The sequence below is a fragment of the Taudactylus pleione genome, unplaced genomic scaffold (genome assembly GCF_031769625.1).
Source record: "Taudactylus pleione unplaced genomic scaffold, aTauple2 ptg000585l, whole genome shotgun sequence".
NCBI lineage: Eukaryota > Metazoa > Chordata > Amphibia > Anura > Myobatrachidae > Taudactylus > Taudactylus pleione.
The window spans coordinates 4224532-4250026 of NW_028284987.1; the positions used below are offsets into that span (position 1 = coordinate 4224532).

At 45.4% G+C, this 25495-nt stretch overlaps 1 protein-coding gene across 2 annotated transcripts in view; it reads left to right on the forward strand.

The window, feature by feature from the left end:
* Window positions 1–1700: 1700 nt before the first annotated feature.
* SPATA22 (spermatogenesis associated 22) overlaps window positions 1701–25495 on the forward strand; it is a 57133-nt gene continuing 33338 nt past the window's right edge. Inside the window, exons 1-5 of one of the 2 annotated variants that reach the window (XM_088453680.1) lie at window positions 1701–1864; window positions 6612–6749; window positions 8760–8796; window positions 19325–19390; window positions 21293–21611. In XM_088453680.1, coding sequence (XP_088309806.1) covers window positions 1846–1864; window positions 6612–6749; window positions 8760–8796; window positions 19325–19390; window positions 21293–21611 — 579 coding nt within the window. In that variant the 5' untranslated portion in view covers window positions 1701–1845. The remainder of the gene's footprint in view (window positions 1865–6611; window positions 6750–8759; window positions 8797–19324; window positions 19391–21292; window positions 21612–25495) is intronic. The other variant, XM_088453681.1, reaches the window with a different exon arrangement.

Sequence of the window (25495 nt, forward strand, 5' to 3'; positions counted from 1 at the left end):
CTGCAGACCTGGCTCCAGTGTGAACAGCGACAACTCGGGAATATCCTGGGTCGGCGCCAGCTAAATTCCAGGTCTGATCCGGATTGGAGCCCTGTTCCAACATCCGGGTTAGACCCAGAATTTAGGTGTAAAAGCTGTATAAGGTGGTAACCCAGTACATCAACCCAGTACAGCTATCTAAGGTGGTCTGCAGTCCATTCCAGCACCCTGAAGGGCTGGCTGAGGTGGTCTCTGCCCTGTTCCAGCACCCAGAACGGTTATCTATGGGGGTCTGCACCCATTCCGGTTATTCTCAATCACTCATCTTAGTTACACCCCCTACCATCCCAACATTAACAGTGCGCAAGTGGTAATGCATTATGAATAACATTTAATATTATATATTCAAAACTTCTGCCCCCCCCCCTCACCTCTCCCTCCTTGTATGCAGCAAGTAGATGTAGCACTAGCAGCCATCACGGTGCTGCTCCCTCTGTCCAGGAGCAGAGGCAGCATGCTGTATAGCAGTGTGTCCTGTGTTACTGTGCAGGGCATACTCTTATAATCTAATTGTGCGTACAGACGGGACGATCGACAACGATAACGATATGCTGGACGATCGATATCGATCATGCAGCACACCACCTCCTCACCGACCCGCAATTGTTATAGTAGCCTGGTCAATATCGACCATGTTGGCCTGCATGCACGGGCGATATCGACCACACGTGCCCGCGCATCGCAGGTCGTGGGACACCAAAAAATGGACGATATGAACAATATGATCGATATCGTTGCCGTTCATCTCGTCCATTTTAATCGTACCGTGTGCACGCACCTTTATAGGTGCGTACACACTGGGCGATTAAAGTGGACGACTGAACGATAACAATATTGCTATCGTTCAGTCGTCCATTTTATCATCCATTTTTAACACAAAAACGATGAACATTAACGACGACGCGCGTTCCCGCAGGTTGTTCGTCATCGTTCATTGGGTTAACATGCAGGCCAACCTGACGATGTCACCAGGTTGCTGCATGTTATGGAATGGGGGAGAGAGCCTGGCGATGAACGAAATTGTTAATGATATCGTTCAGCGGGTGTGCTCAATGTCATGAACGACATTGAGCACACCCTGCCGGGGACACACTAGACGATATCGCTCACGGAGCATATGTGGGGTATCCACTTAGCGATTTAGCCAAGCGATTGCACGATAACATCGTTATCGTGCAATCACTTGCAAATCGCGTATGCATCCTGCATGTTTTGGTCGGAAGCGACCAGCGATGCGCATGCCCGCTGGTCGCTTCTGACATTCGACATCGCCCGTACATGCAGTTCAACCTGACGATCTCATCAGGTTCAGCATGTGCGGGGATGAGGTATGTGCCGAGACTGAACGAGTGAACGTTCAGTCTAGGCACATCATATTAGGTATACAAACGAGAGCACGATTGCAATGTCGTAGTTGTGCTGTCGTTTATATATCTACAAGTGAATACCCCCCATAGTTTGGCAGTAGCAGCGTGCAGGGAGGCGGCTGCGACCCCCGCCACTAACAGACCCGCTAGGGGACGCGCATTGCACATCTCTTGCAGTCGCTGCAGGGAGATGTTTCGGCGTTCCGGAAGTTGGTCCGGTCCAACTTTCCCCGATACCGGAGAAGACGTGATGCCCCCTGCAGGAGACAGCCCGCGCGCAGGGGTGGACACTGGGCGACAGCAGCAGCACAGGAGGGAGCGCACGTGACTTTGGCGGGAAGAACTAAGAACCGAAGCGCTGCACCCTGTACACCACACAGCCGGGGAGTGTGATAAGGGCGGCGGCGCGGAGAGAAGCGTGTGAACGACAGACGCGGAGATGAAGAGAAGCTTCCCAGGTGACATTGTTACCACATGAACCTATCGCCTTACCAAATCATGTATCTACCCGCTCACCCGCCGGAGGCATCCACAAGGAAGGAGGGGGAGAGCCTGTGTATGATCCAGGGATGATAGGCTTTTAGGGGGAAGGAGCTAGATATTTGGGACTGACAAGTAGAATGCGGAGGGGGAGGGACGAGTTAAAGTTTAGAACATGGGGTACACTGGCTTAGCATGAGGAAACTCCTTCAGAACGCAAATAAACCAGCTCAAAACATTAAATATACTCAGGATGACTGACACTAATGTAACTTAAGTAAACTATATTTCCATGCTACCTGCTCGTTCCCTGACCGATTCTGACTGACAGGACTGAGAGACCACCCCCTAGGGCCCTTTTTTCACTCACCGAACACAACTGAGTAGAAACTGCAACCGGAAAAAACAGTGTTGTACTATCGCACTGTCAGGAGTCACAGAAGAGAGCCATAGGTCCATGCCATGCTGAGGGTCCAGAGTCTGGTTGCAGCATGATGACGGGTTCAGAAAGCTGCCGGAGCGTGTGACAACCCCCGCTGGAGAGGGATGAGCCGCGGCTGACCGTACCCGCCGGAGAGAGAGGATGCAGCATTACCAGAGCCGTAACTAGACTTTTGGTGCCCTGTGCCAGAAAGAGCATTGGCGCCCCCCTCATTTTTCAAAGGGACATAATGCACCCAAAAAAGGGCCATGGCTTCATGGGGAAGGGCCAGGGAAGAGATAGGGGAGGACAGGAGATGCTGGGGATGAAATAAGAGGAAGTTACAAGCAAGAATGATAATAAACAGAAATTTGACAGGCCCAAACAGACCTGTCCTGTCCCAAACAGGCACCTGTGGTGCCATGTGCGATGGCACCGGCCGCACTACCCTAGCTACGGCTCTGAGCATTACCATAGCACTGCCGCCTGCTGCTTCATTAGGGATGACCATTGATAGTTAGCAATCATCGATGGTTAAGTGTCGATGGTCATTATTTTTGCCATTGATGGCAGAGAGCTAATGGATAAGTCGGAGCTGATGGTTATTTTTTCTTTCTTGGTAGATGGAGTATAGCCCCGCCCCTGGTGGCCACTAAGCTCCACCCCCATTTTTTATTTGCCCTCGGTGGCCATCAAGGGGTGTAAGCCATAGATGGTTTTTGTGCCATTAATGGCTATCACCGATGGACCCATCGATGGTAACCATTGATGGACACCCCAGCGATATCAATCCCTATGCTATATTAGTCCCCGCTGGGGAGAGAGAACAGTGCTCCTCAATGATGCGTGGTGAGGTCAATGGCTGGGGAGGCACACATGGAGATGGATCTGAGTTCTGGGAGCCTGTCTCACTCCCTACTCACTGTAACTCTCCCTTCACTAAGGGGTCAATTATATTAGATGCAAGTTGCTATTTTCATTTTGAATTCGCATAGAGAATTCATTTTGCAATTCAATTAGCAACTCGCACTGAATCTGAGTCAGAATTTGCAACTTTCCATTCGCACTTCCCTGGGGGTGAGAGATGGAAAGGAAAATCTTTATTTTAAGGTTAAAATGTGGGGACATAGGGGGGAATTCAATTGAACGCGCTATTGAATAGCGACGGGAGGGACTCCCAAAGCTATTCAATACACTGCGCTGTGTGGTTGGAGAATTGCCGGTTAACGCGCCTTAACAAGGGTGTTAAGGCGCGTTAACCGGCATTCTCTGACCAAAGTGCTGGGCGCCCGGCTGTTAGCACAGCGCTATGCAGAAAAACTGCTGCGCGCCCGGCACTTTGGTCGGATTTCTCCTCGCATCCCCAGTGTATTGAATAGCTTCAGGAGTCCCTCCCATCGCTATTCAATAGCACGTTCAATTGAATTCCCCCCCATAGTGCTGAATCCCTTGGACATCCCCCCTAATGACTAATTAGGCATTTGGGGGTAAAAAAATGTCCTCAAATTACACCAAAATCATCTTTTTTGTTAGTTTAAGCACCCCAAAGTTAATTACAATAATTTTTTAGTTGAAAAATAATTGTTTTATCATTTTTTTTCAAGGTGTCCTCCAAGTATCCCAAAATCACCCTTTTTCCTACTTTTTTTTTTGCATTTTTCGTTTAATTCGTTTGAGATTAAACGAAAACAGTTATTTTTTTTATCATTTTCTTGCATTTAAAAAAACAACAACCCACAAATCAGCCAAATGACACCATTTAAAAACCTACAGTACCTTCCTAATGCCCACAAACAGCCTTCTATACAGTCATGCTACCGACATTATCCATTTTGGGGGGTCCAGGATGGTCTCCCCACATTTTCATGCATTTCTCGCAAATCTCATTTGGCAGTCAATTCGCACCCCTCCGCTGCGAGTAGTGCAAATAGGCATTTTTTATTGGATTGGATAAATCTCGGGAGCGCGCCTCGCTGCGAAGTGTGCGAGTTTTAAGAAACGTACTCGCTACTCGCCATTTGCACCTAATTGGATTGAGTACCTGCTGCCAGAGAAGTGGACAGAATCAGGAGCTGGAGCGCCAGCTGGTATTACCGGAGCCTGTAGTTTGGAAGTACCGCAGCAATCAGCCAGGTGCTACGTGTGAAGAGGAAGATGAGAAAAAGGGGTCTGGGATGACGCATGGGACTGCCGTCACAAGCTGGTAATCCAGTGTACCCCATTTTCTGAACTTTAACTGAGAGGAAGGTACTAGTTGATATATGGGACATTAGTTATATGGCACTAATGTACTAAGCCTTGGAGAGAGATAAAGTGGAAAGAGATAAACTACCAACCAATCAGCTCCTAACTGCCATTATAAAGGCTGTGTTTGAAAAATGACAAGAGCTGATTGGTTGGTACTTTACCTCCACTTTATCCCTCTCCCTAGCTTAGTACAACCTTTCCCCCCTAAGTACTAGTTTGGGTAGAGGGGACAGTACTAGATATATGGGACAGAGTAGAGGTATGGGTAGAGGAGTAGGGGTGGCCTTCATCCATGGTTGCCAGAGGAGGAGGTAATATATGGGACAGTAGCAGTTTGGGTAGTGTGGGACATACTAGATATATGGGACAAAGTAGTAGAAGTAGTTAAGGTAGAGGGGAAGGAAGTTGCATGGGACAGAGAAGAGGCTTGGGTTGGAGGAAAGGTACTAGATATAATGCATATGGAACATAGAGCTCGATTCAGACCCGCTCGCTAGATGCGTATGCAAATTCGGCAAGGCAGGAAATCGCACAGCAAGGCATTAGCACGCCCACTATGTCTTAGTGTGCAATCGCATTGTGTATGCACACGCCCACCAGCCTTTCTTAAGATTCCCACTTCTGCACGTCATCTCCAGGAAGTGTATGCAACCATCGGTAACATCGAGTACCAACGAATGCCATCGTAGCACTTGTGGTTGACCATACCCTGCCGCAAGCACTGCGAGCGCTTCAGTGTAAATTTCAGCCAAGTGACATGTACTATGATGCTTAATTATGCATGCCTCTGAAACAACATTAAGGTCCTCAGGCACGCCTGCATTCGCACCTCCACTCACCCGTTTCTAGCGGACAGCCCCTGTTACCATCCACAAATGGCTTCTCCTGTCACTCAATCAGCTGTGCTGCTATGCGCAGCGAGCGAACGCTTCCCGATCATTTGCACTGGTTCACGCACGCACACTACGATGCGTACGCATGCGCAGATTGCAAACATTAGCTGGCTGCGTATGAACGCAGCCTAGCGAGCGGGTCTGAATCAGGCCCATAGTACAAAGTGTTATTGCCAGTTGTTCCTTATCTCCAGGAGGAGCAGCCCCAGCTTTACAGGTTGCATTTCTCTCATCAGCTGTAGTGAAATGTTCACATTTTCTGAGGTACATTTAGGCTATTAGTAGTGCATAGCGTTAAGTGATTTCAACACACTGCAAATGCTCCAAAATCAGAAACAATGGAACCCTTAGACAAATACTCACTACGGCCCTATACAGAGAAGTTTGTGAATAGTTCAAACTGTGTCCTTTTAAATAGCCGTACTGTTCTGAAGAATATTTTTAGTTTAAACCCCCCAGACATCCATTCTGCTAACTTAGCGCTGGTAGTAGAAAAAATGTCAGAATGAAAAGGTGGGGTGCACAGCATTTTTTTGTGCACTTGATCCCCCTTGGGCAGTGGTTCTCAAACTGTGTGCAATGGCACCCTGGGATGCCTCAAGGCACTTGTAGGGGTGCCTCAGGCTGGTGGTCCAGTACCAAATAAAATGATTTTTAGTTAGTGTGATAGAGAAAACCAGTGTTAATGGCTGCCAAGCAAAAAATATGTGGACAAAAAGAAGGGCAGCCCTGTCAACCACAACTTTACTGAACCTAAGAACAACATATAAGCACAATTTACTTTATGTAATTTTTGATGAATTTCTCAATAAGAAACTTTTGGCCCAGGGGTGCCGTGGAAAAAATTCTGATACTGTAGGGTGCTGTGATTAAAAAAAGTTTGGGAACCACTGCTCTAGGGAATACTACTAATGGCTGACGAAGCCTAGTGCTGGTTATAGCATTTCAGTTGGACCTCACACTTTTTTTATCCTGATTTTACAGCTAGTAGCACATGTGAGTGGCCAAATTGAAAAATAATTTTTCTCTTTTCCAATATAATAGTAAAAAACAGGAATGGACTCACAATTAGGGAAATACATGTATAACCTGGGGCCACTATTTATGGGTAAAGGGTCTGCTTTGATTTTCTGCCTAAAATTTAGAAATTTTCTTGCTCTGCAGCCTTTCTTCCTGTACCCATCTTCAACCAGAAGAAAAGAAATAGACAACCGCTAACCTCATTTCCTCATAAAAATGATCCAAGTTCTCCTGCAATTAATCTTGGTTATGAAAGTTTGGGTTTCTCTTCCATGGTTCCAGGTGAATTAGTTTTTTAATGTGCTTAATTTTGTATCTGCAGCTTTGCAAAAGCTATTTCTGTAGTAAGCATTCATCCATTATTATTACGGGTTGGGTATGAAATCCCAACCCCTGGAAGCCCGACAGATGAAAATCCTGACGCCGGCTGGCAAGTACTGTATCCCTCTCTTCTCCCCTAACCCTTACCCTCCCTTGGTGGTGCCTAACTCTAACCTCCCCCTGGTGGTGACTAACACTAACCTCCTGTGCCCGCACCCTAAACCTAACTCTCCCGAGGGGGGCCTGACCCTAACCTTCCCCCGGTTCGTCCCTAACCCCCCCCTCCCCGCACCATAACCCTCCCCGGGGGCTGCCTAACCTTAATTTCCCACGGGCCCCCTAAACCTAACTCCCCTCCCCCCCATCTCCGGCGAACACGCGGATACTTACCCGGATCCTACGTTCGCGATGCCGTTATCCTGATCCCCTCCGGGATATCGGCGGCGGTATTTCGACTGCCGGCATTCCGTCCATCGGCATATATACTACATCCCATTATTACTATATGTTAATTTTAAATAAAATTTTTAATGAATTGAAATTTAATAAGCAAACAAATGCAAATGCTGAGAAGAATTTATAACCGCTACAGTCTTTACAAAGTTCAGTACTGTAGAATTTATTAATAATCTTTTTGTTGAATTAACAGTTAATTTACAAAACAATAGGATCCTAAAAATGATGCACTAAGGGGAGAATTTAGGTTTCTTCGCCGGGATGTAGCACCCAGGGTTAAGAGTCTGCATCGTGTCCAGCACTTAATCGGGATGATGCACCTTAATGCACAGGGCTTAGTCGTAGTAAACTGCATCTCCCGGCTTAGGTGTCTGGTGCGATGCTGTAACAATGCAACTAACCCAGAGGCACTAGTTAGCGCAGATTTCTGCTCACACATCAGGGGGTTGCAAGCAGAAATCCTCTAGTCACGGGTTTACCACGTGGTAATTGAACAGCTCCAGGCACTTAACCTGAAAGCTAAATTCCTAGCGTTCCCGCTAGACTGCGGACAGAGTGTTAAGGGCGCAGGCATGGAGTCACTGTGCGCGCCAAAGATGTGGGGGCAGGGCCGACCTGGAGGGGGGGTGTCCTCGTGACATGCCACAAATTAGTCTTAGACCTTGGGCATGGCATCTATTCACCCGCTGATGTTCCGTCACTGCAACCTTTCCCACCTGCGGGACACTAAGGCCCGCGGGTGGGGATGGCACAGGGCAGGCTGTTTTAGCAGCGGAAACACTATATTCCTGCAAAGAGAATTTAATTCCTCCTAGTTGACTGTGTGAAAGTAGTTTTTCTCTTTAATGTTTTATAGCAACATAATTATTTGCATTGTTTGAAATAATTACATTCTTACAGTTTTTACAATGGAGATTACAATAAAAATAGTAACAGAAAATCAAATCCAGCATAATATATCTATAAGGAAGTAAATATTTCTTTATAAACTTAATACTAGTTTTCCTGCTAGGCAGTTTTAGTGGGACGCTGCGCCCTGCACTTTTTTAAAAGGGCAAAATGCACCCTGCCTTTGCAGCGCCCTGCTAAAGCAGCCTGTCCTGACCCTTCCCCACCCGCATGTCGCAGTGTCCCGCAGGTGAGAAAAGTTGTGTGAACAGACACTGCGCATGCGCACGGCTATTCACCGTGAGGGGAGAGCTTGGGGGAAGCCCAGCACCTCTGTAGGTGCTGGGCACGCCCCCAAGTGTGACAAATTGGAGGCGTGTCACAAAGACGCCCCCTCCCCAGCCAGCCACGCACCCTTTTGGAGCTCCATACCAGCGCCCTGCCCTTCCCGCCACCTAGCGGGAACACTGCATAATACAATACATTGTTCATAAAATTGTGGTGTAATGGTGCTGACAAAAATAAGTTAGAGATAATGAACTTTGACAAATAGGAGGATTAGCAATGTTGGTAAGGCCTTGCACACCCTATGCTCATAGTTACATTGATTATTATATTTTCTTCCAGATTCCATTTCTGGAAGTAGAAGACAAATTGAAAGTAGGTAAGTAATTATCAAATTGAGGCTACATGTTACATTATTATAACATTAATTTTGCAAACATTTAACCAGTTAGTGACCTGAGCGTTTTCAATGCTTAAGGACAAGATCAATGTTATGTTTCTTTTCATTGCATCAGTTTCACAGATTATTCTTTTTTTTATTTATAAATCTATTCAAGCAAATTTTATGCCATTTTTGTAAAGGACAGAGCTTTCTTTCAGTAGCATATTAAAAGAAATATATGTTTATTGTGTAGATCTTATATAGAGTAATAGGGCAAATAGGAATTTATATACATTTCCACAATCCTTTTCACAGTTAGATTTACATAATTAGAGCAACACCAAATATTTACTGCAAAATGTGGTTCTATTAAAGGTGAACATACATCACACAAAGACTGACAACATACAGCAACACATTTGTTGTCATAGACTCCTTCCTCCTACAATAGTGATTTTATTCTTCCTTAGCATATTAGCTAGCATTAGGGGGTATATTTACTAAAGGTCGATTTTTATAGTTATTAATATACTTTATTTTGATTTTGTGTTTCAGGGTCTAAATGACTTATTTACTAACATGATTTTTGAAATTTTTTTTAAACAATGTAAAAAATCATCTAAAAGTAAATGTGTAATTTAGACCCAGAAACACAAAACTAAATTAAAATCGATCAAAATTGACTATTAGTAAATATACCCAAAATCTTTATTGCAAACCATTTAATGCAGTGTATGTAAAATATGGATTAAGTATTCCCAGCACCCATTTGATCCTCTTCACAGAAAGAAGTTTGTGACTATTTCATGGTGAAATCACGTCGGTTTAGTGTGTTTTATTTATTGTTTGCTCAGCAGCGCACAGTACATCGGCTGCGGGAGCCGTAGCTTGCCGAGCTCTGTTGGACATCCGGTACCGTGGCGGAGGAGGGGTGCACTGACCAGCGGCACCCCCCCATAGCCCTCCAGTCTCATCAGAGACTGCCTAGGCCTGGGGACAGTGCACACCCGCACCTTGGTAGAGGTTGCAGGGCGTCAGCACTGGCCCGGATGGCGACGCCATATTGCCGGGCTTTTTGAGGGGCGGCTCCTATAGTGAGCGCCGGACACTGGCTGCCTGTCTACAGGGTATACCAAGTGTTTTGCCCACACTTGGCAGACGGAGGCCGTTAGCACAGTGTAGGGGGGTAGAGACTATCAGCGCTGGTCTCCCCCTGCTACAGAGCAGCTGATGGTATAATTTTTTTTACTTCAGGGTCCATAGGGTATCCACATGATACCTTGGTGTATAGGCGGATGACGTCAGACATCAGGCACCACAGAGTTAAAGTTTTCAGCCTCCCAAGATGCACTGGAGTCCCTCTCCTATACCCCTCCCCCGAGCCAAGGCAAATCAGTTTCGTAGGTGCCCGGATCACCATTTAACAGAGGAGGGGCTGTAATGGCCCTTGAAGTTCTTCAAGGCAGCTGTGGCTGCACAAGATGAGCTGCACAGCATAGACAGTCAGTACTGACGTCTATGCTGTCGCTCCTCCACCCCGCCGGACCAGAACACCGGTACTGATCCCGGGATGCTGGTGGGTGTCTGGGGTCACAGCTAGGGGTGACCCCAGATTACCTGGACTGTGGCCGGATTCAAGAGGGTACATAAGCGGCGGGGTCCCGCGGAGGGTACCCGCCGATAACACAGTCCTAGGTCTCCAGGCAGGAGGCTCTCTGGGGACAGGCAGTGCGTGGTGCCAGATATTAACCTGCGCTACCACTAGACCACCAGGGACAGCAGGCTGCAGCAGAGAGGTTAAGCTCCACCGTCCCAGGGGTTAATTGCATACCAGGGGAGCGCGCCTTCCCTGTCTCACAGCCGGCGCCTCCCCCGCTGCACAGTGCCTTTCCATAGCACTCTGGCGGGCTGTGTCAGCGCTCCTCACTCGGGCCCGCCTCCTCTCTGCTCCTCGGCGGCCATTTTCAAGGAAGTGTGCAAACGCTGCTGGACGCTGGATACAGGTGGCATCGCGGTCTGGGTCCCCCCGCATACCTCTCCTCCGATTAAGGTCAGAGTATGCAGCACTGTTTCCTACAAGGCTCTGTGTCTGTGTAGTTGATCATGGTGCTGGTAGTGCAGGGATTTATTTATGCATTGTATGTGACTTAATGCTAGCGCTATCTGCCTGTACTTTCATTTCTGACTGTCAGCGATTTTACTATCCCTGTTCTTTCTCTGCTAAAGCTCTTGCAGTGCGGTGTTGCAGGGTGTTCATTGCCTCACAGTAAGAGCATTTATCTGTGAGGGGAGTCACATACACTCTGTTAAACTCATCATGTCTGAGAGTGAACATGATTTTCCTCTTCATCTAAAGTGTACCACATGTAATGTACCATTAGCGGAGGGTGATGGAAACACTGAGGGTTTATGTAGGGCATGTTATCTTGTATCACGTCCGATTTCTGTCACTGCGCCTGTGCAGGAACCGCCCTGGGCTTGTTTTGCTAAGGCACTTGCAACCTTTGTGGGCCAGCTAGCGACGCCCCCTGCTTTCCCCCAGATGCTGTTTATCACAGCAGTCGGTAGTGTCATCACCCATGCATGGGTTCCCCAGGCAGTTGATGGGACCCCAGTGTCTCCTGCTTTCGCCACCCGAGGTCTCGCAGGAGCCTGCGTGGGTGAATTCATTGTCCAATACGGTACAACACCTGTCGGACGTTTTACAGGGGGAGTCATCTTTGCGGCCTTTATTGTCTCAGACTGCTCAGTATGATGAGGATGATATGTCGTCTGATGACGGTGAGATTTTGACTTTTCAGACCAGGAGCCCCCCCGTACTAAGGAGGCGGAGTCTAAGTCTAAAGTCTATACACCTGGCCTTATACGGGCAATCCGTGCAGCATTGGTTATTGAGGATGACGATCCCCCCGTGGCCAAATCCAAATATGCCTTTAAAGATATTAAAGGTGATGCCACTGTATTTCCTCTATCTGGTCAGTTAGTGGATCATTTACAGGAGGCGTGGAAAAATCCGGGTAAGCGGTACCAGCCTCAAAAAAGTTTGGTCTTTGCATACCCCTTTGTGGATAATTATTTTTCCAAGTGGGAAACTCCTCCGCAAGTGGATTCTCATGTAACACGCCTAGTGAGGAGTGCTACATTGGCCATTCCCTCCTTAAAGGTTGCTACGGATCGCAAGGTTGAAATATGCCTGAAATCCATTTATTCTCTTGCTAGGGGGGGGGGGGGTTGGGGGGCGTCCATACTGGATATGGCCGTGTGCTGGGTGGCCACAGCTATGGAGCTCTTGGCTGATAGCTTGGAGGCGTCTCTGGACACTGACTCATCACCTGAGCAGGTGGAGTTAGTGGGTAATCTCAGAGACTCAGCCATGTACATTAATGAGGCAGCAGTGGCGGCTCGCCGCACCCTATGGTTGCGCACTGGGAAAGCGGACGCGGATTCCAAAAAGGGTTTGGAATGCTTGCCTTTTAATGGACAGGTCCTGTTTGGCCCTGATCTGTACACAATTGTGGCCACTCTGGCAGCAGCTAAGTCTGCGTGCTTGCCATCGGCTACAGTCCCATTAGGGTCAGGTTCTTCGTCCTTTCGGGCCTATAGGGCCCAGGGTAAGTCCGTTCCGAGACAGTCAGGGCAAAGAAATCTGCCAAGCCAAAGAAGCAGGCTTGGAGTACAAGACGTCCAACTTCCAAGTCGGACGATAAGCCTTCAGCCTGACGGGACGGGCCTCTCTTTGGGGGACCCCAAAGTGGGAGGCCGGCTTCTTCAGTTCACCCAGTGCTGGTGTCTAACCACCACGGACACTTGGGTAAGAGAAGTGGTCTGACGGGTGTACGCCCTCTCCTTCAGGCGGAGGCCTTCCAGACGGTTTTTCACCACGGGCCTGGATCAAGACAAGGCCCTGGAATTTCAGAAGGTGTTGCACGCTATGCTCCAGGCTGGAGTTCTAGTACCGGTTCCGTTGTCCCAGAGGGGATCGGGGTATTACTCCAATCTCTTTCTGGTACAGAAACCCAATGGGTCTTACCGGCCCATCCTCAACCTCAAATCTCTCAACAAATCTTTGTGGGTTCCTCGGTTCCGGATGGAGACCCTGCGTTCCATCATTTTGGCGATGGAGCCTGGGGATTTTATGGTGTCGCTAGATATTCAGGACGCTTACCTGTACATCCCCATTGTCTCAGCACACCAGCGTTTCCTCAGGTTTGCAGTGGTCGACCAACACTTCCAGTTTCAGGCACTGCCCTTTGGTCTGGCCACGGCGCCTCGAGTGTTTGCCAAAGTCATGGCAGTTATGGCAGCCCACCTGCGGATGCAGGGGGTCCACTTGTTGCCCTATCTGGTCAACCTCCTGTTGTTGGCACGGTCTCCAGATATACTTCAGTGCCATCTGCAACTGACAGTCTCTGTGTTGCAGACTCACGGCTGGCTGATAAAATGGAAGAAGTCCTCCCTGGTTCCCTCACAGTGGATGCTCCATCTCAGAGCCCTGTTGGACTCCCAACATCAGAGGATCTTTGTGTCGGAGGAAAAGATCTCTGCATTACAGTTGCCTGCAGAGTCGCCAGGGGGTCTATTCACTCGGGGATGAGGTTACTGGGATCCATGGTGTCGAACTTCGACATGGTGGAGTATGCCCAGTTTCACACCAGACCTCTGCAGAAGTTGATCCTCTCCAGATGGAATGAGTTGCCCCATCGGATAAAGACACAGACAATGGTGTTTTCCCCGGAGGCACGTCTCTCTCTAGGCTGGTGGCTGCAGACTGCTCACCTGAACAGGGGCGCCCCTTTTGGATTGCGGACTGGGTCCTTCTGACAACGGACGCCATTCTCCGAGGCTGGGGAGCAGTGATGGGTCCGCACTTCTTCCAGGGAAGGTGGACGCCAGCAGAATCTGTGCTTCCGATAAACATCTTGGAACCGGGCAGAATTCTAAGCTCTCCAGCAAGCAAGACACGTCCTGTACGGAAAACCTGTGCAGGTGCAGCCGGACAACGCCACCACAGTGGCTTACATAAACCGCCAAGGAGGGACCCGTAGTCAGGCGGCCCTGACAGAGGTGTCCCGCATTCTAGCTTGGGCGGAAGGCAATCTCCCTGCCATATCGGCAGGGAGATTGCCTCAACTGGGAGGCAGACTTTCTCAGCTGTCAAGATGTGCATCCAGGAGAATGGTCTCTTCACCAGGAGGTATTTCAGCTACTGGTGAACAAGTGGGGCCTTCCAGAGATAGACCTCATGGCCTCCCGACACAACAACAAGCTACCTGTGTACGGGTCAAGAACAAGAGATGCAGAGGCACTTCTGGTAGACGCGCTGTCGGTCAGGTGGATCTTCCAGTTTGCATACCTCTTCTCTCCGTTCTCCCTTCTTCCTCGAGTGATTCGCAAATTGAAGCAAGAAGGCGGCACGCTCCTGCTGATAGCTCCAGCGTGGTCCAGACGGCACTGGTACTCAGATGTTCGCAGTCTCTCCGTAGACACTCCGATGCTGTTGCCTCTACGTCCGGACCTGTTGTCTCAAGGTCCTTGCCATTACCCGGACCTGGGTCGTCTGTCTTTCATGGCGTGGCTGTTGAGACTGCCCTCTTAAGGTCCAGGGTATTTTCCAGCTCTGTAGTTATCATGCTCAGAGCTCGGAAGCCGGCTTCTGCAAGAATTTACCACTGAGCGTGGCATACTTTCTTCGAATGGTGTCGCACTAGAGGCTATGATCCTCACGTCTTTAGGATATCCAGGGTTCTGGCTTTCCTACAGGCGGGCTTAGATCTCGGTCTTCGCCTTGCTTCCCTGAAGGTGCAGGTTTCTGCCCTCTCAGTGTGGTTTCAGCGTAGGATTGCTACTTTTTCCTGATGTCCGTACCTTTATGCAAGGTGTACTTCGCATTCAGCCTCCCTTTGTTCCACCAGTGGCTCCTTGGGATTTGGCTGTGGTCCTGTGGGTTCTCCAAGGACCACAGGTTCAGGGTTTGGCGTCCTTTAAGGATCCGCTGGATAACAAATTGGAAGGCTGGTTTAAGACCATTTTTATTGGATCCGGGGTCGTTATTCGCCCCTAGCTGGCCTCAGTGTGGGTGACCTGGGCCATGGAGACATGGACCGACAAACTCATTACTGGACTTCAGGGTGACTTGTCCAGAGATGCTTTACTGGACTTGGCGGAACAATTTTGTGGGGTGGCTGAATACGTGTGTGAGTCCATCCAGGACGGCTCTCATGTGGCCTCCAGGGTCTCGGCTAAGGCCGTCTCAGTTCAGAACGCTCTGGCTCCACGCCTGGGTCGTGGATGCCAAATCAGAACGTTCTTTGGAATCTCTTCCCTTTGGAAGGGGAGTTCTGCTTGGCAGTGATTTGGATACCATTATTGCCCAGACTACCTGGGGTGGGGGGGAGCTCTTTCTTGCCTGTGTCTGCCCCGAAACATCAGGGACCTCGTTTTTGTGCATTTCGCTTCTACTTTCGAGGCAGAGCGTTCACTAGAGGTCAGTCTGCCTGAGGCCAGTTTTTCCCCAGCAGGGGTTCGGCTCCTCAGGGCAGGTTTTCTGGTGCCTACAGGCGCTCGGGAGCCAAGGCTCTGGAGAAGCCTAGCGCCTGACGTTATCTCTGTCCACCAGGTCTGGTTGGGGGCAGATGTGCTCCAGTTCAAGGACAGGTGGGTGGAGCCGACGCCTGGGTGCGGGATGTTGTTTCTCAAGGTTATATAATTGACACCATTTGGCAGATCACCACTCTCTCCTCCGGTCCACAGTCTGCTCTGCTCACTATCCGTTCCTGGCCCTGCCATTCGACTTGGCTACAGCCCCACGCGTCTTCACGAAGATCATGGCAGCAATGGCAAGCCTGCTGCACAAGGATGGGATAACGGTTGTTCCCTATTTGGTCGATCTGCTCGTGAAGGCAGATTCGGCCTCTCAGTTGCAGGTCCATCTAGACCGCACGGTGCAGGTACTTCAGGATCACGGCTGAATCCTGAACTACAAGATGTCTCACCTGACACCTTGCCAGTGCCTCCTGTTCCTGGGGATGATCTTTGACACCTCCCTCCAGCGAGTCTTCCTGCCCAAGTCCAAAGCCCCGGGCCCACCAGGATTTGGTCATGATGGTACTGTCTGTGCCTCGCCTGCCCATCTGGCTGTGCATGAAGGTGTTGAATACGATAGTCTCCACCTTCGAGACCATCCAGTATGCCCACTTCCACTCGTGGGAATTCCAGTGGGAAATTCTCTGGAATTGGTTGGGAGGACCTCTCATCTCAGCTTCTGTCGAACAGCACTCGGCAATCCTTCGGGCAGCTCTTTGAACAGTTCCCTCATTGCAACTGAAGGTTGTTTTGCTTTCCACTTGAACCAGTGGAAAGCACTCTGTTGTACGGAAGACGTACAACAGAGCCATTGATCTGGCTCTGTTGTACGTCATCCGAGTTCTGCGGATTACTTGGACAGAACTCCTGCCCTCCGTCGTACAGATTCCCTACTGGTTCTCTATGACACTCAGAAACGTGGCTGTCCGGCTACAAAGCAGACCATGGCACGTTGGATCCGATCCGTCATCTCTTGGGCCTAATCTGATGCGGGTAGACCGGCACCTGCCAGTGTGACGGCACATTTTACTCGGGCGGTGGCAACCTCCTTGGCGGTACGGGGCCTCAGCTGAATAAGTCTGCCACGCAGCTACCTGGTCCTCTGTCCACACGTTCCCTCTTTTTAAAAGGTTTCCTTTTTTTGCCTCCAGCAAACAGTTCTCCGGTCAGGTAGCCTGAGCGTTCTCTCCCCAAGGGGAGGCTTTTGATGGTCCAATAGTCCAGTGTCCCTTAGCCTTGATGAAGAAGAAAAGGGGATTTTTGGTTACTTACCATTGAATCCTTTTCTCTGAATCAGGCAGGGGGACACTGTGTTCCCTCACTCACGCTCAGTCGTGTTGCGTTGTGTTTTTTGATCAAGTTGGTCCCTGCAGTTCTGTTGTTTTTTGTTGTTATAACAGTTTCACTGGGTTACTGCTTCTCCTTTCCAGGCACTTTTAAAGTTGTACTTACATGATGGTGTTGCAGAGGGGAGGAGCTTAGTGTTAAAGCTACAAGTTTAGTTAGTTAAGTGCCAGCTCCTGCAGTCCCATCTACAACCCCTATGGTACAGTGTCCCCCAGCCTGATTCAGAGAAAAGAATTCAACACGCTCACTGAAGTAACCAAAAATACCCTTTTCCTTCTGATAGTCACTGCCAAGGAGAAAATTCTGGAGTTATGGCAGTTGTAGTGAATTGGAGAAATGTATGTGCATGCAGATGTGTGCAAATATCTGTCAGCGTACTAGTGTATTTTTACATGTATATTTTACAAGTGTGTAAATGTTCCTATTGCATGAGTAAAATTATCTTGATGAATTTAATCATGTAAGTGTTTATCCCAGTGTCTGAGTGTTGAGGCACGTATCCACTACGCGATATTAACGGACGACTGAACGATAACGATATCGTTATCATGCAGTCGTCCATTAATTGTGCACAGATCGGGCAACAAAATGTCGTCAACGACCAGCGATGCGTGTTTTACATATGCAAGTATGTTTTTGCTGTATATTTATTCCATTGTTGCAGTTATTGTAAAAAAAAAATCATAAATAATTCAAATTGCAAAATGAATAAGAAATATGTGCCTAAGTATTCCTAGAGCTAAGTATGTATTTTTGTACATTAAACCATTTGTGTTGCCTATGTATACGTCGGCCCTGACTGTTATTGTAAACTTTGCTTTTCTGCATGTGTGTGTGTGTGTATTTATGTTTGTCCTCCTGTCTCCATTGAGACAGGCACATTTTAATTTTGAAGGGCAAAATGTTGATTGTGACTTGTTGCTAAAGCTGTTATATACAGATATCATAATTATTATAAGCAATGTGTTACATTATAAGTAATATAATATAAATTGTGGGCACTACAGTGTGACAATATGATTTGGAGGCATTATGCTACAGAGAAATTATTTTTTTAATATCACATGACAATGTTTTTTATTTAATTGCTTCAGCATCCTGAACAGGGTTCTCAATCCTAAATATAACCAACAGGTCATGTTTTCTGGATTTCTTTGATCTTGCACAGGTGAGTTAATCTATTTTGCTGGGTAACTAATTACCCCACATACTGACATAAATCCACAAAACATGACCTGTTAGTGTACTTCAGAATAGTGGTTGAGATTACCTGGTCTAGAACAAAAATCAAAGTCAATTTACTGTTTGTGTAATGGTGTTTGTCATGTTGGGCACATAAAAAAATATTTAGACTGTACTAGGGTTAGGGGCCCTCCTGCCAGCACCCACTGTCCTTCCACGCTAACCCTTCCTCCACAAAGGTCAGTTCCTCACCTACAGCCATGGCCAACATCCTGAGCATGACTGTACCCCTTCTGCTGCCCCTTGAGCTGCTGAGCTTGAAATTTCAGCCATTGAAACAGGCCCGTGGAAAATGGGGAGTAGGCAGTCCTGCTGGGGAAGCTGGCTCCACAGCTATCACACTCTCACTCCTGCCTCGCAGGGCTTCGGGCAGCTCCTTACTTTGAATGTGCTGTAGAAGTGAGGGGGAAGCTGTGCACCTGGGTGTCTCCAGCTTGGTGGTTTCGCCGACAGCATGCAGTGGGAGCCCTGCAGTCCACCCTCCTCTAATGTGCGCACCTCCCGGGGGCTTTGGTAGTGGCCAAACAGCTGCGCCCGGCCCTTTGCTCTGCCTCCTCTTATTGCTCTGTCGCGGCCTCACGATATGTCTGCTCCAGATGAAGGATTTTATGATTTACAGAATGGGGAAGGTGCAATTCCAAACAGGCATGGCGCAGCACCCCGCTAAAAGTGCCTAGCAGGAGCACTGGAAGATCCCAGTCAAATCCAAACCGCTCATTTCTACTTATTATGTTTAAATGTGGTTTTACTGTACCTCAAATGGGAACATCAAGATCTGTAATTCAGATTGAAAGAAGCGTGTAACAGAAAAAATGTCACAGGAATTTTTCCAGACAGGGCAGTGTGTCTTGGGTAGGTAATGTCTAAATCCCCTTCCCAGAGAGGACGCTGACGTCATCAGCCAGTGTCCAGCGTCATTCCCTACCATCCAAGTGGGCATAGAGGGGGAATATAACCTAGTCCGAAGCGTAGCGAGCCACCGAGCGCCTGGCGAGCCTGCGAGGGGAAAACTTTCTTCTTTAAGTGGGGACAACTTACTCGTTTAGCTGGCCTTAATAGGCATGAACTGCACTTCCACCCTCACTCACGTCACTTGCAGGTCCCTAGCATGAAGGGGAAATAAGCTCTACCGTGAATACCCTTCACTGTAATTACAGATTACTATAAAACTATTAAAAAATTATTTTTCTAATTTTTGCTCTCCTTAATTTATTAATTTATATAAGAATTAAATAACAAGCAAGTTCTGATAACACCGTCAGAAATGGGTCTGGTCTTGAAGTGGTTAGGATTTCATATCACTTACATTTTCTGCTAATTGTAAATTATTTTTTACATGTATCTATTTATGTAGCTTGCAGGTTTCCCAGATGTTACCTCATCCCTTGGCTAATCAGTATAGGCCCAACATAACTAACTTGTGAGTAAAATGTCAAATTTTGAATGAATGTTGAACGAATATAACTTTACAATACAGATTATTTTTAAAAAGTAAATTTTATTATCACAATACCTAAAATGTAATATCTACATTCTATTGAGCTCTTGACATTTACAAATGTTCTAAAAATACTTTACAGATATAGCAAGCGTTAAACTAACATTTAAGGCTACAAAATGTAATTGATCTGCAACATACATTGAGTCTTTAAGGAAACATTCTGTCAAATATGTTTCCCAAAACTTTCTATAGAAAGATTGCACCTTGACAGAATCACTCTACTCATTAGATTTATGAAAGGTATTAAGTGCATGTATAGTATGCTTTTTGAACCAAATTACTATGCTTGGTTCAGTCACTTGCACAAAACACAGCCGCTCAGACCTTGGAATCTGCCTCCTTCCTAATGAGCAATCAGCTCCAGCAGTAGACAGCCCAGGTTGAGTTACACTATAACAGGGATAACTGAAGCGCAGGATCCCCCTGTTATAGTGAACACCAGCCCCAGGTTGTTTTTTTGTAGTTTCATTTAGACTACACTGGATCAAAGAAGAAGAAAATAAATTCTATGTTATTCTATGTTGTTTAATAAAGCCATAAATGATGACAAGTCTTCTGAAGAGTGGCGAAATTGCCCATAGCAACCAATCAGCTTTTAGCTAGCAGTTATCAAGTACATTTTATAAAATTATAGGAAGAAGCTGATTGATTACTATGTGCACCATGTCCATTTCTCCATTTTTTTAGAACAGGAGTAGGCAATGTACGGCACTTCAACTGCGGTTGAACATCACATCCTAGCTTGCCCTGTCTGTGTTTTAGCATACTCTAGCAACAAAACTGTGGCAGAGCATGCTAGGGCGTGTAGTTCCACAGCAGCTGGAATGCATAATGTTGCTTACCCGTGCTTTATCCTGCTGGAATATTCCATTGTTGTGTGGGTAAATGAAGTCCATGATGGGCTGCAAATAGTCATCAGGCAATGCAATGTAGCGGTTACCGGTAATTAAGGTGTTCAGGCAGACCAGCGGACCCAACCCATGCTAAATAAACACTCCCCATACTATTATGAAATCACCACCAGCCTGCACGGTGCCTTGTTGACAACTGGAGTCCATGGCTATCTTGGGGTATGCGCCACACCCGAACCTTACCATCAGCACAAAACAACTGTAACCGTGACTCATCGGACCATGCCACGTATTGCCAGTCCTTCAGGGTTCAATTAGCGATGTCACGAGCCCAGGTGAGGTGTTGTGTCCGGTGTCGTAGTGTTAACAGGGGCACTCTGGTGGGTCTGCTGCTTCCATATTCCATGGAAACTAAAGACCTGTTATATATGCGTCCGTTACCTTCTGCATTGAAAGTGGATGTGACCTGAGCCAGTGTCTATTACAATGGATAACTCTGGCCAGATGCGCTGGTCACAGTCATTAAGCACCCATGGTTGGCCACTGCGCTGTCCACAGTGGGTGGTAGCCTTCCATGAGGTTTCCCGGTACACTCATCCCACCGTAGATTGAGTAATGTTGACGATCTGCACAACTTCGCAAATAAAATTACACATCCGCTGGGCACCCACTATCATGCCCCGTTCGAATTCCAATAATATACGCCTCCGTGCCATGAACAGTCTAACCGGTGTTCAAATGTCGGATAACAACAGATGCAGGTTTTGGCATTTCTCTTTCTCTATATATATATATATATATATATATATATATATATATATACTTTATTTTATAACAACAAGGAAGGAAATAGGTCACACAGCGAAACAGGTTTCTAATAAAATTGCAAAAGGTAGATATACAATTTAAATGGTTGAGATTTCGCAATGCTAGTATCAAATGTCAAAGTAAACTCACTTTAATGTTACAGGTCCACAGATAAGAAAATTAACACTTGGCCTGAAGGTGAAAATGTTTTTTACACCACCAGTAAGGATATAAGTTCTGGTCCTAAAAGATATTATGAGAAAATGCTGGAAAATATAAAAGGACCTGTCTTTAATGATAAATATGTTCCACAAGTTCAACCTCAAATACAGTTTTCAAAAAAGACATCTATATCCTCTACAATGTGGCCACATTCCTCTGCAGGAAAAAAGGATTACACACCTTCCTATTCCTTTAAAAGTAATGCTACTTTGAATAAAGATAATGCATTTGCTGAAATGCCTGAAGAAGAAATGGTGCAGGTAAAAACATTTCTAATTAAGCAATGTTTCCTTATTTTTTCTTTTGAAAACACCAAACAATATCAAATGTGAACAGAAAATCAATAGTGCCCAAATTGTCACTTAACTGCCAGTTTATATGGCATACTGCTGCACAGTTGAGGGTTTGTGACGTCATTCCCACTACTTTTGTGCCAGCTTGTACACCAAAGATTTAATCTGCGCATATAGAGGCAATAACTAAATGCAGATATTCACCTGTATGTGCGAGGTATGTTTATAAAATGACGAGACTGTGATTCCACCTAGTAAACAAAGCAGTCAGAACCGGTTCTAACTACATACGTAGTAACCTTGAACCTGCATGACAAGCAGCAACACTCTATGACATTCAGTTGACTGTGAGTCGCCATTTAATTTGGTTGTGTTTTCTGTAGAGTGACGAAAAAATGCTAAAATTAAAAGTTGAACAACGTGTCAATTTGAAATTTTTAGTAGCATTTTTTCGATATCAATGGTGTAATTTTGCAAGAATGGGTTCCAGAAGGCACAACAGTTAACCAGCATTATTATAAGGAAGTTTTGAAAAAGCTGAGAGAAAGAGTCAGAAAGAAACGGCCGCAACTGTGGAAAAATGGTTTAATTCTTCACCAGGACAATGCGCCTGCTCACAAAGCACTTTCTGTGAAGCAGCTTTTGACCGACAATCACATTACTACACTTGAACATCCTCCATATTCGCCCGATTTAGCACCTTTATCTTTTCCCAAAAGTTAAATCAGTGCTTAAAGGGACACATTTTGAATCAGTTGATGCTGTAAAGAAGAAAGCGGCAGATATGTTGAAACAACTAACAGAAATTGATTTGCTCCATGCCTTCCACCAGTGGAAATCAAGACTACAGCGATGTATTAGTGCAAATGGGGAGTATATCGAAGGGGACAAACATTAAATTTGTAATAGCAATAAATAAAGATGAGTTATTTAATCACAATTTGATTGGGGGAAGGGAAAAGGAATATCAGTTGGCGCTACCAAAAAGCAGCTAGTTCAATGGAGGTGTCAACTCCTAACAATATATTAAAAAGAAAAATAGATATGAACAGCGCTATGGTACCTAAATAATAGATCATAAATCAATAAATTTATCGGTATTGTGGTGAACAAATGTAAATATATATAAAAGTCTGCAACATCAAATGAAAAAATATACGTATAGTATATATAACATCAATACATATTGCAATTAATCAAATATCTATACGGCTTAATTGAAAATGTCAATTTATTATAAATATAAGAATATATACTAGGCATATATTTCATAAATAATGAACATCACGTTATGAACAATAAAAGGTGAAAAAGTTGATGATGATAAGAATAATAACAATCATAAATAAAAATAATGTGATGATAATAATCCAAAGAATTCCAAAGGAAAATGTCCATAAAAATTGATGAATGGAATGAAAAAGAGAAAAATATACATATTAAAAGCAAATGAACATAAGAAATGGATCTCAGAGAACAGTCTCAATTGAAGTACCAGTTGGTAATAATAATGTAGCAACAGTCACTGGCCTACACGTGTGGATCCAGTATATTTTCCAGCTAATAGTATTTACCAGACTTTGTTATGATGTCCACGACCTGGGAACGATGCAGATGTACCTGCACTGGCGTGCTGACGTTTGAAAGTGATGGGCTGGAAAACAATGAGCGGTGCTGGTCCAGAAGTAAGTCCACATAGGAATCCAAGTGCTGTATAGGTGCTGGTGGGGTTCTAAATGCGTTTCGCTGTGGTAGGTCCCACAGCTTCCTCAGTAGCAAAGTCCCCATAGTTCAATACAGGGCTTTATATACCCTCATACAAACGTTGATGTCTAATTAATCAAGCCGTATAGAGAATCAGGTGTTATGGTATAAATAAATACACAGTATCCAATAAAAAACATAAAGATTAATAAGAATGAACGTTAGAAGTTACCTGGTTTCATTAGACACAGGAGGTGGCATCCGATCACGTGATATCAATATAAGACACGTGACCCAGTCTAGCTTGTGAAAGCTTCTATTCAGTTTCCGTGTTAGATCGTAGTGCCTAGTCATGAAAATCAAAGTTCGTCTACTACAGCGAATCACAATATCAAGTGATGTTTTGTAGACAGGAGTCACGTGATTTGGTTAGGCTGTTAAAATCATCATTCAAATAAAATGAACGGGATTACGTTTTATGTTTATTGCATATGACTCAATACGTTAAATGATGATTTTTACAACTTAACCAACTCACGTGACTCCTGTTTACAAAACATCACCTGATATTATGACTCGCTGTAGTAGACGAACTTTGATTTTCATAGACCGCATCGGGTCACATGGTTTATACCATCACCACGTGATCGGACGCCAATTAAAATACCCGATGAGACTGAGTTATTTCTAGCATCCTTTCCTAATAATGTTTATGCTATCTCTATAATAATAACCATATAGATGTATATCAATTTCTATTTGTCTAATGGGATGAATAGATTCATGCACCTTGTATTAACAACACGTGACCTAATATATTGAGCGATATTGAGCTAAATCATGTGACATGTGTTTACAACACATGACTAGGCACTACGATCTAACACAGAAGCTGAATAGCTTTCACAAGCTATACTAGGTCACGTGTCTTATATTGATATCACGTGATCGGACGCCACCTCCTGTGTCTAATGAAACCAGGTAACTGTTAGCGTCCAATCTTATTAATCTTTGCTTTCTATGTTATTTATGGGATACTAATGTGTATTAATTTATACCATAACACCTGAGGTTTAGAAGGTTCTGATTCTATACGGCTTGATTGATTAGACATTGTTATGAGCCACAGCTGCTCATCATTAACGTTTGTATGAGGGTATATAAAGCCCTGTATTGAACTATGGGGACTTTGCTACTGAGGAAGCTGTGGGACCTACCACAGCGAAACGCATTTAGCACCCCACCATCACCTATACAGCACTTGGATTCCTATGTGGACTTAGTTCCGGACCAGAGCCGCTCATTGTTTTCCAGCCCATCACTTTCAAACGTCAGCACGCCAGTGCAGGTACATCTGCATCATTCCCAGGTCGTGGACATCATAACAAAGTCTGGTAAATACTATTAGCTGGAAAATATTCCGGATCCACACGTGTAGGCCAGTGACTGTTGCTATATTATTATTACCAACTGGTACTTCAATTGAGACTGTTCTCTGAGATCCATTTCTCATTTTAATTTGCTTTTAATATATATGTTTTTCTTTTTTTCATTCCATTCACCAATTTTTATGGACATTTTCCTTTGGAATTCTTTGGATTATTATCATATTATTTTTATTTATGATTGTTGTTATTATTCTTATCATCATCAACTTTTTCACCTTTTATTGTTCATCTGTGATGTTCATTATTTATGAAATATATGCCTACTATATATTTTTATATTTATAATAAATTGACATTTTCAATCAAGCCGTATAGATATTTATGATTAATTGCAATATGTATTGATGTTTTATATGCTATACGTATATTTTTTCATTTGATGTTGCAGACTTTTATATATATTTACATTTGCTCACCACAATACCGATAAATTTATTGATTTATGATCCATTATTTAGGTACCATAGCGCTATTCATATCTATTTTTCTTTTTGCGTTATTTAATCAGTCTCGTTGTTTAATAGACATACCTCGTATGTATGTATGCAACGTTACCGCCCCTTTCCATATGTTTGGTTTCATAGTTATCATTATCACTGTGCAGTTGCACCAGCTCTATCTTTGGTGCAAGTGATCCATCTGAAAACAGAGCTCTACATTTGCACAAATCAGCATTGTCTGCACTCAGTTATGGAGCAT